General features: G+C 33.2%; 1 protein-coding gene across 1 annotated transcript in view; it reads left to right on the top strand.

Moving 5' to 3' along the window:
* Positions 1 to 508: 508 nt before the first annotated feature.
* The window catches only part of LOC141334953 (netrin receptor DCC-like), a 154,435-nt gene continuing 142,978 nt past the window's right edge, over positions 509 to 11,965 (top strand). The window contains exons 1-2 of the mRNA XM_073840174.1: positions 509 to 515; positions 6,312 to 6,599. Coding sequence (XP_073696275.1) covers positions 509 to 515; positions 6,312 to 6,599 — 295 coding nt within the window. The remainder of the gene's footprint in view (positions 516 to 6,311; positions 6,600 to 11,965) is intronic.

Genomic DNA, 11,965 nt, shown 5'->3' with positions numbered 1-11,965 from the left:
AGCGACGCTTTAATGAAGCGTGTTAGATGTGCTGCTCCACACGCATCTGAATGTCAGAGAATCAGTCGGTCATCAATGGTTTCATGAGTCATGAGAATCTGTCTGATTCATGAGAAATGAGTCAGATGTTCAGGTGGATGTTATGTGGCACAGAGATCGGTAGCTCTATTAGTAAAATCTGTTGACTTTAGCAATCTTTGTTGCATTATGTGCCAATGGTGACCATTCAAAAATGGGGAAACAGCACGTTTCACGTTTATTCTCCAAAGTTTGCATGGCTGTATCTCAAGACGTATTAAAGATATTTTAATGCCCTTTTAGATATTGGCTCTTAACAAACTTTCCTTTTGGCATCTTCATTTTTAATGACCAATGGGATTCGGTTCCAGAGATATTGGAATTTCAATATGGCTCCAGGAGTAAATCATTAAAATGTATACATATGTATACATAACCCAAATGTAGGTCAGTTTGCAAAAATACAAGACTGATTTTGTTTTAAAGAGGAATGCCTGGTGAACAAATAATGCTGAAACTAGAGATATATCTTGTTTTCTTCTGTCAAAACTACTGCGTTGAACATACCTGTCTGAGTGACATAAATACTCTTTTTCCAAAGTTTGCATGCCTATAACTTAAGAAGTGTTAAAATCAAATGTCGGTCAGCTTTGTATAAGGCTGATACTTATTTTATTTAAAGAACAATGTCTGAAGAAGAAATAATGTTTAAATTAGAACTGTATCAAGTTGAGGAACATTGTCTTGCTTTCTGTAGTCTATCCATAAGATTCTATATTTGAATCTTTTTCCTTTTATTGTTATGTAATGTAAGTAATGACTAGATAAACACAATCCTACATTTGGTTTTTGAACATTAAAACAATGGGTAGGATACTAAATTTGGACATGAAGCTGCACCAAGATCTCAATGTCTCTAGGATTAAACCATACAGGGCCTTTCAAATGAAGATTCCAAAAGGAAAGTTTCTTAAGAACCAGAATCTAAAATCACATTAAAATAACGTTAACACTTATGGAGTTACAGGCACACACATTTTGAAAAAAGAGTATTTAAGACATTCAGCTATGTTCTATGCAATTGTTTTGATAGAAGAAGACAAGATACAATTCTAATTTCAACATTATTTATTCTTCAGACATTGTTCTTTAAATAAAATAAGTATCAGCTGTACACAAACTGAAAAAGAGTAATATTCAGCAATCTGGACATGGAGCCTCATTGAGATCCCTATACCTCGGGAATTGAACAACGTAAGGCTTTGAAAATTAAGATTCCAAAAGAAAAGTTTATTAACAACTAGAATCTAGAATCATATTGCAATTTCTTTAATGCTTCTTGCATTATAGACATGCAAACTTTGGAAAAGAGTTAAATGGCACTCAGAATATTCATGTATATTCAATGCAGTTGAAGGAAATAAGATATATCTGTAACTTCAAAATTATTTCTTCTTCCGTTATTCCTCTTTAAAAGAAAAGAAGTCTCAGATTTTTTCAAACTGATCTACATTTGGTTTTTGACGACTGAAAATGTGCACAATTTAATGATTTACTCCTGGAGCCATATTAAAATTCTAATATCTCTGAAACCGAACCATATAGGGCCGTAAAAATGAAGATACCAAAATGAAAGTTTGTTAAGAGCCAGGATCTAAAAGGGCATTAAAATATCTTTAATAGTTCTTGAGCTACAGGCATGCAAACTTTGGAGAATAAACATGAAAAGTTCTGTTTCCCCATTTTTGAATGGTCACCATTGGCACATAATGCAACCAAGATTGCAAAAGTCTTAGATTTTACTAATAGAGCTACCAATCTCTGTGTAAAAATAAGATTATGATGCTGCCGTCTTTCTGAAGTCATTTTTACTTCCTTTGAATTTAGCTCTGAATCTCAAGAGAAAATGGCCATTTTGGCCTCCTACAAAATAGTGGTTTACCCATTAAATATTCATCTATGGCATTTAATTTTTTGACTTTCATCACTATACATGTCTATCCTCCTTCTGAAAGATTATTAGCAAAATCAAAAATTCGAGCTGGGGAAGTTTTTTGAAATTTGCTTGATTTGACACAGAATGACACATCTGTGCATTTGACTCTGTGGGAGTGGCCTGTGCTTGTGTAGCAAATCAGAATCAGTCTCTCCCTGTCAATCATTCTGTACAGTCACATTTGTTTGAAGTTTATTTTGATCAGATCAGAAGTTCTTTTTTTCTGATGTGAGTTTTGCAGAAAAACTAAGAGGTTTTAAAACATCTGAAATGATTTACAGCACCTGAGACATGAGAGACGATTGTAGGAGTCAGTTTAGTTTCCTCTCTCATCCTCTCTCTCTCTCTCTCTCTCTGCCTCTCTCTCTCTCTCTCTCTCTCTGTGTGTGTGTGTGTGTGTGTTAGAGTGGGACTCTGCCTCTCTCTCTCTGCCTCTCTCTCTCTGTCTGTCTCTCTCTCTCTCTCTCTCTCTCTCGTTCTCCCGCTGCATCATCATCCTATTTTCTCTTGCTCTATTTTGGGAATGCAGAAGCAGAATTATTCCTCCTCATTTTTCTCTCTCTGTTAATTAGATTTAAACGCTCTCCCCGCTCATTTGCATATGAACACCCTCTTAATGAGAGCAGATAATGAAGCTCTGTAATCACAGGCCGCAGCGTGCCTCTCATCAGCAGAGGAAACGCTCGCATTCAGCACATTCATAACACACGCTCATATTTGTGTGTGTGATAGAAGTGTTTCTGTAGGTCACAGTGGGTTCAAAGGCTTTAAGAAGTCTCTTCTGCTCACCAAAGCTGCATTTAATTGATTAAAAATACAGTAAAAATTCTAAAATATTTTTACAATTTCAAACATCTGTTTTTAGTGTGAATATCTGATTACCTATAATTGATTTCTGTGATCAAAGTTGAATTTTCAGCATCATTAGTGTCACATGAACCTTCAGAAATCATTCTAAAATGCAATAAAAAATTCTGAAATATTTTTACAGTTTCAAACATCTGTATTTTATGTAAATATCTGTTGTTATAATTGATTTATTTGATCAAAGGTGAATTTTCAGCATCATTAGTGTCACATAATCCTTCAGAAATCATTTTAATATGCAGTAAAAATTCAGAAATATTTTTGAAATTTCAAACATCTATATTCTATGTGAATATCTGTTAAGCTATAATTGATTTCTGTGATCAAAGGTGAATTTTCAGCATCATTAGTGTCACATAATCCTTCAGAAATCATTCTAATATGCAATAAAAAATTCTGAAATATTTTTACAATTTCAAACATCCGTATTTTATGTAAATATCTGTTGTTATAATTGATTTATTTGATCAAAGGTGAATTTTCAGCATCATTAGTGTCACATGAACCTTCAGAAATCATTCTAATATGCAGTAAAAATTCTGAAATATTTCTGAAATTTCAAACATCTATATTCTATGTGAATATCTGTTAAGCTATAATTGATTTCTGTGATCAAAGTTGAATTTTACGCATCATTAGTGTCACAGGATCCGTCAGAAATCATTCTAATATGCAGGAAAAAATTCTGAAATATTTTTACAATTTCAAACATCCGTATTTTATGTAAATATCTGTTGTTATAATTGATTTATTTGATCAAAGGTGAATTTTCAGCATCATTAGTGTCACATAATCCTTCAGAAATCATTCTAATATGCAGTAAAAATTCTGAAATATTTTTGAAATTTCAAACATCTATATTCTATGTGAATATCTGTTAAGCTATAATTGATTTCTGTGATCAAAGGTGAATTTTCAGCATCATTAGTGTCACATAATCCTTCAGAAATCATTCTAATATGCAGTAAAAATTCTGAAATATTTTTGAAATTTCAAACATCTATATTCTATGTGAATATCTGATTACCTATAATTGATTTCTGTGATCAAAGTTGAATTTTCAGCATCATTAGTGTCACATGAACCTTCAGAAATCATTCTAAAATGCAATAAAAAATTATGAAATATTTTTACAATTTCAAACATCCGTATTTTATGTAAATATCTGTTGTTATAATTGATTTATTTGATCAAAGGTGAATTTTCAGCATCATTAGTGTCACAGGATCCGTCAGAAATCATTCTAATATGCAGTAAAAATTCTGAAATATTTCTGAAATTTCAAACATCTATATTCTATGTGAATATCTGTTAAGCTATAATTGATTTCTGTGATCAAAGTTGAATTTTACGCATCATTAGTGTCACAGGATCCGTCAGAAATCATTCTAATATGCAGTAAAAATTCTGAAATATTTCTGAAATTTCAAACATCTATATTCTATGTGAATATCTGTTAAGCTATAATTGATTTCTGTGATCAAAGTTGAATTTTACGCATCATTAGTGTCACAGGATCCGTCAGAAATCATTCTAATATGCAGGAAAAAATTCTGAAATATTTTTACAATTTCAAACATCTGTTTTTAGTGTGAATATCTGATTATCTATAATTGATTTCTGTGATCAAAGTTGAATTTTTTCAGCAGCATGTGTTTCTGAAGGTGTCAGTCATATCTAAATTAGCCTCAGTCTGTTTGTGTTGTCCTGGTTTGACCCGGTTGATGTTCAGTGGCAGTAATCAGGGGTTGCGTACAGCTGCGTGTGTGTTTTTGGCCGTGGGCTGCTAGCGTGCCACTGTGTGTAATTGAAGGCAGTTAGGGAATGATGTTAACAGTAATCACGGCGATAAGACGCACGACTCCGGCAGCACATTTTGTTGGCAAAAAGCTGAGGAGTAATTGGGGTTCCCATGTGAGCTGCTGTAATGCTGGACCGCTGTGGAAGCCGTTAGCATGAGCGTTTGTTAGCGTGAGCGTTTGAGCCACAGGTTAAGCAGACGTCTGTGTCTAATTATGAGCATAATCATATTAACATAACGGTATTCATGAACCTTATTGCATTGCAAGACTGAATGTGTGCCATTTATATACTTGTAAGCAAAAATTTAATAAATTAAGTATTTTCTATTTAAAATGTTTTAAATAATCACAAAGAAACAGCAAGTAACATTAAAGTAAACATGGCATTTATTTCAGAAAGACTAAAATAGTGTTTTCTTGTAAAATGTACTCTAATCTTTAATTTACAAAGATTTGATGTATGTATGTATTTCTGTATTTATTTATTTTTCTCTCTGTTGTAAATTTAAGATTGTCAGTTGTATGGACAGTTCATTTATTTTAGTTTTGTTATGTATTAATTAGTTTTTTTTTCATTCATTCATTCATTCATTCATTCAAATTTTTATATTTATTCATTTTTTTCTTCTGCATTTAAAATTTTTGTTCTTTAGTTGTACCAACAATTCATTTTTCAATTTTTTTATTAATTAATTAATTTTCTTTTTTATTTTTATTAATTAATTAAATACATTTTTTTAATTCATATTTTTGTCTTTTATATATTAATTCATTCGTTTTATTTTTCTTTTTTTCATTCATTCATTCTAATTTTTTAATGTATACGTTTTTTTTGTTTTTTATATATTAATTAATTCATTTATTTTATTTTTCTTTCTTTCATTCATTCATTCCTTCTAATTTTTATTTTATTTATTTTAATATATTAATTAATTTTATTTTTCTTTCTTTTATTCATTAATTCATTCTAATTTTTATATTTATTCATTTTTTTCCTCTGTTTTAAATTTTAGATTGTTTATTAGTTGTACCTACAATTCATTCATTTTCATTTTTTTTATTAAATAATTCATTCATTTATTGTATTTTTCTTTCAGTCATTCATTCTAATTTTTATATTTATTCTTTTTTTTCTGTGTTTCAAATTTTAGATTGTCAGTTGTTGTACTGAAAATTAATTTATTTTAATTTTCATTAATGAAATAATTTATTAGTTTATTTTTGATTTCCTTACCAATCCATTCATTATTTTTTAATACAATTTTTTCTCCCTCTATATTGTCAGTTGTTGCACTGACAGTGCATATTTATTTATTTATTTATTTATTCATTCATTCATTCATTCATTCATTCATTCATGCATTCATTCATTTTATTTTATTAAATTTTCTTTCTCTATGTGTTTTAAATTTTAGATTGTTGGTTGTTGTATTTCTCAGGTTCTTAGTAAAAGTCTAATCAGGAACCAGTTCTGCAAATGATCCACTGTTGATATTCTACTGTCCTTGTTCAAATATACATACATTTATGAATCTCTATCTCGCATCTGCTGCAGACAAACATAAGCTCATGGCATCTCAATGCATTGATGTGTTTAACTCTCTGTCTCTGCTGCGGTTTTCCCTCAGGTCCTCTGCGTGTGGTGGTGCCCACAGAGTCGGTTTCGGCTCATCTGGGCGACACGGCTCTGCTGCGCTGCGAGGTGACGGGTGAACCCATGCCCGTGGTGCGCTGGCAGAAGAACAGAGAGGACCTGCCCTTGACCTTCGACCCCGACAGCAGAGTGCTCATCCTGCCCTCCGGATCTCTGCAGGTCAGCCGCGTCCAGCCGCCCGACTCGGCCACGTACCGCTGCTTAGCGGAGAACCCCGGCAGCGCCCGCACCGGCACAGACGCAGACCTGCGCGTGATTCCCGGTGAGTGACCCGTCTGACCTACAGCACACTAACCTAAACTAGTGCTGCAGGACACACTCACCGCTACCAGACACCTTTAGTCACACAGCACTCTACTGAAGACTAATGGATCCAAAGCAGATTTACACTGCAAAAAATTATTTTCTTACTGCGTGTTTTTGTCTTGTTTTCTTGTATAAACATCTAAACATTCTTCAATCAAGATGGATTTACTTGACAAGTGAAATCATGTAAGATATTAAGAATTAAAGATTTAAAAATTTTGTTTAAAACAACCACAAATATCTGCCAATGGGGTAAGAAAAACAATCTTAATTCAAGGGCTAAACAATATTTTTTTCTTGTCCCATTGACAGATATTTTTTGCTTTTTTAAGCAAAAACCAACATTTTGGCTTTTTTTTAGAAAACCAATATCTTTTTAATATCGTCTTACTTTTAAAGTAAATTCATCTTGGTTCAAGAATTTTTAGATATAACGAGACAAAAATACTAAGTGTGAAAATAATTCCTGATAATTTGATGTTCACTGGCAGTAATCAGGGGTTTATTTATTTATTTATTTATTTATTTATTTATTTATTTATTTATATTTTATTCATTTTCATTTTCATTAAATTTCATTTTATTTAATCATTCTCTCATATTCATTTATTTTATTTTTTTAGGTATTAATTAATTAATCAGATTTTTTATTCATTCAGTCAGTTGTTGTGAAATCATTTTTTTTAATTAATTTTATTTTTAATTTTTTAATTTTTATATTATTTTTTGCTTGTTTTAAGCAAAAACTAACTTAATGTTGTTTTTTTTTTTGTTATTTTGTTTTTAGAAAAGACGTAGTATCTTAAGTTGTTTTACTTCTAAAGTAAATTCATCTTGGTTCAAGAATTTTTAGATATTTATAATAAAAATCAAGACACACATGCTGAGTGTGAAAATAATTCCTGATAATTTACTACAAGATATTTATGTCTTTCTTTCTTCAGTCGCAAATAAATAATGTTTTTTGAGGAAAACATTCCAGGATTTTTCTCCATATAGTGGACCTCAATGGTGATCAACGGATTGAAGGTTAAAAATGCAGTTTAAATGCAGCTTCAAAGGATTTTAAACAATCCCATCTGAGAAAGCAGGGTCTTATCTAGTGAAAAGATTGCTCATTTTCTAAAAAGTGTTACAATTTATACACTTTTTAACCTCAAATGCTCATCTTGTCTAGCTCTGCCTGTACTCTGTGTATTCCGGTTCAAGACAGTTAGGGTATGTCTAAAAACTCTCATCTCATTTTCTCCTCCAACTTTAAAATTGTCCTACATTGTTGCAGAAGTGAATGTGCAAACAAAGGCAGACGCCCTTTACAAAAAAAGGTAATACAGCGATGTAGGACCATTTTAAAATGTTTGAGGAGAAAATGAGATGTGAGTTTTTAGACATACCCTAACTGTCTTGAACCGGAATACACAGAGTTCAGGCAGAGCTAGACAAGACATCACAGCATTTAGTGTATAAATTGTAATTGTTTTTTTTAGAAAATGACACATCGTTTCGCTAGATAAGACCCTTATTCCTCGGCTGGGGTCATTTAGAGCCCTTTGAAGCTGCATTTAAACTGCATTTTTAACCTTCAATCCATTGAGCACCATTGAGGTCCACTATATGGAGAAAAATCCTGGAATGTTTTCCTCAAAAAACTGAATTCCTTTGCGACTGAAGAAAGAAAGACATGAACATCTTGGAATAAATTATCAGAAAATTTTTACTCTGGAAGTGGGGTAATCCTTAAATGTTGCAAAATTGATCAAATATGATACAAATTCGGTTTCAGCTGTAACCAGTTTCAATGTTGTGAAGTTTATCAAATATGAAACATTTTCAAGTCATTTTATGTTACAGAAACACTCATGATATATGTGACCCTGAACCTCAAAACCAGCCATAATAAGCTTTCCATTGATGTCTAGTTTGTTAGGATACGACAGTATTTGTCCAAGATACAACTATTTGAAAATCTGCAATCTGAGGGTGCAAAAAAAAAAAAAAAAAAAAAAAAAAATTGAGAAAATCGCCTTTAAAGTTGTCCAGACTTCTAAGCAATGCATAATACTAATTATTAAATACAAAAATTAAGTGTTGATATATTTATGGTAAGAAATTGACAAAATATCTTCATGGAACATGATCTTTACATAATATTCTAATGATTTTTGGCATAAATAAAAAATCGATAATTTTGACCCATACAATGTATTTTTGGCTATTGCTACAAATATATCTACGTGCTACTTAAGGCTGGTTTTGTGCTCCAGGGTCACATATTTACTTTGGCCATTAATTAAAAATAAACTGACCTGTATTGTTTCCCAGAATGCACTGCATTGTGTTCTTACTCGCTCATTATGTGTGTTGTGGTTTGTGTGTGAATTGTGTTGTGTTCCTGCGGCAGGTATCGGAGCTCAAATATCAGTCTGTCATTTTCTGTGAGGATTCTGAATGATTTCTGCAGCTCTGACATTTGTGTTGATCGATGTACAGGAATCAATGACTCATTAGTTGTGTTTGAATCCAGAAACCTCAGCGTCCTGCTAATGACTCCAGACCTTCACTCCCGTCATCAACACCTCGTTTAGACTCTACACTAACATACTCTCGCATAAAAACAAGCTCACAAACCAGACAGATTGCCAAGAAATTGGCATTTAAGGAACACTTCAGCCAAAAAATTTAAATTAGCTAAAAATGTGCTCATCTTCAGGTCATCCAAGATTAGGATGAGGTTGTTTCTTCATCAGATTTGTAGAAATGTGTGTTCCATTGCTTAAGTGAATGGGTGCCGTCAGAATGAGAGTCCAAACAGCTGATCAGTGAATGGATGCCGTCAGAATGAGAGTCCAAACAGCTGATCAGTGAATGGGTGCCGTCAGAATGAGAGTCCAAACAGCTGATCAGTGAATGGGTGCCGTCAGAATGAGAGTCCAAACAGCTGATCAGTGAATGGGTGCCGTCAGAATGAGAATCCAAACAGCTGATCAGTGAATGGGTGCCGTCAGAATGAGAGTCCAAACAGCTGATCAGTGAATGGGTGCCGTCAGAATGAGAGTCCAAACAGCTGATCAGTGAATGGGTGCCGTCAGAATGAGAGTCCAAACAGCTGATCAGTGAATGGGTGCCGTCAGAATGAGAGTCCAAACAGCTGATCAGTGAATGGATGCCATCAGAATGAGAGTCCAAACAGCTGATCAGTGAATGGGTGCCGTCAGAATGAGAGTCCAAACAGCTGATCAGTGAATGGGTGCCGTCAGAATGAGAGTCCAAACAGCTGATCCGTGAATGGGTGCCGTCAGAATGAGAGTCCAAACAGCTGATAAAAACATCACAATAATCCACAAGTAATCCACTCCAGTCCAGTCCATCAGTTAACATCTTGACAAGACAAAAGCTCAAACAAATCCAGCATTAAGACATTTTTAACTTTTATAACACTTCCTCCAATGAAAAAGTGGTCTGGTCTGAATCAGGGGAGAAATCTGCACAGATCAAGCAATGTTTATAGGCCTAAACAGTCTCATCTGAGAGTTTTAGTGACATCAATTTGATAATATTGCTGACATTTAGAAGAATTGTTCACCTAAAAATGAAGATGTGCTAAATCAGATTTGTAGCAATGTGTGTTTTATCACTTGTGTGAATGGGTGCCGTCAGAACATCGCAATAATCCACAAGTAATCCACAACACTCCAGTCCATCAGTTAACATCTTGACAAGACAAAAACAGCTTGTTTGTAAGAAACAAATCCATCTTTAAGACATTTTTAACTTTTATAACACTTCCTCCAGTGAAAAAGTGGTCTGGTCTGAATCAGGAGAGAAATCTGCACACATTTCAAAGCCAAAACCGTCCAAAACAGCTCTAAACAAATATGTGGCTGGATTTTAATGTTAGATACAACAGGAGGAAGCGTTTTTGTGGATTATTGACTTGTATGTTGGTCAAAAATGCCTTAGTTTCGACTTTTTTATTTCAAATATTTAGGCAGTCATTTCAGATTTAGCTTAACTTCTTTTCATTCTGTTAGGTTAGGTTTAATTCATTTTAATTTTAGTTGGGGTTTTTTCCAGTGTGTAATTTTAGTGCTTTAGTTAGTTCCCAAAGCAGCATTTCATATTTTAGTTTAATTTTCATTTCAGCATTTCAATTTTAGTTAAATTTTTAGTCATTTTGTTGTGTGCTTTGGTCATTTTTAATTTTGTTTCATCATTTAAATTTTAGCTTAATTTTTAGTATTTTTTTTTAGGTGTAATGTTTATTAGTTGCTATTTTACTATATAGTTAAAAAGGTCTTAATGTTGGATTTGTTTCAGCTTTTGTCTTGTCAAGATGTTAACTGATGGACTGGAGTGGTGTGGATTATTGTGATGTTTTTATCAGCTGTTAGGGCTCTCATTCTGACGGCACCCATTCACTCCAGAGGATAAATGACACATTTATACAAATCTGTTCCTGTAAAGACACAAACAACTATTCCTTTAGATGTTTCAGGCGAGTGTAAACAGAGGCTGTATTAGTGTTGATATGTGAATGTGGTCAGTGCTGCTGTACAGGAGCTGGATTTGTCTGTCAGCTGCTGTCATGAGGAACAGGAGCCCTGCTGGGATTCTTAGTTAGACTGTTGACATTTACAGCAGCTACATCAACAACAACACACCAGCTTAATGAGACATTCGAGGAAACTCCATCTCAACTTTTGGTTTCTGTTTATTCAGTGAATGAATGAAGGATTGATCAGAGTTATGAGTGAGGGTGAGAAAGCCAATCTACTGAAATGCTATTTAAGCGTACAGTTATTATTATTCCTCTGAGTTTTAATATCTGATTGCTATTCCTCATCTATCTAACCAAGCCTAGCAACTACAATCATGTTAGTGACATGCTAATGCTAATCAGGATAGAAACATCTTAATGACATGCTAATGCTAACATCATGCTAGCGACATGCTAGTAAAAGGCTAATCACGCTAGAAACATGCTAGAAACATAACAACATGCTAATCATGCTAGTAACATGCTAATAACTTGCTAATCATGTTAGAAACATGTTAATCATGCTAGTAACTTGGTAATAATGCTAGTAATGCTAACATCATACTAGCAACATTCTAATCATGTTAGCTACATGTTACAAAACATGCTAACGACTTGCTAATTATGCTAGAAACATGTTAGTAACTTGTTAATCATGCTAGAAACATGCTAACAACATGCTAGCAACACGCTGTTGACATGTTAATCATGTTACAAAAATGTTAGAAACATGCTAACAACATGCTAATCATGTTAAAAACAGGCTAGCAACATGCTAGTAACTT

The sequence above is a fragment of the Garra rufa genome, chromosome 5 (genome assembly GCF_049309525.1).
Source record: "Garra rufa chromosome 5, GarRuf1.0, whole genome shotgun sequence".
In the NCBI taxonomy this organism is placed as follows: domain Eukaryota; kingdom Metazoa; phylum Chordata; class Actinopteri; order Cypriniformes; family Cyprinidae; genus Garra; species Garra rufa.
This window is presented reverse-complemented; position numbering and strand designations above follow the sequence as displayed.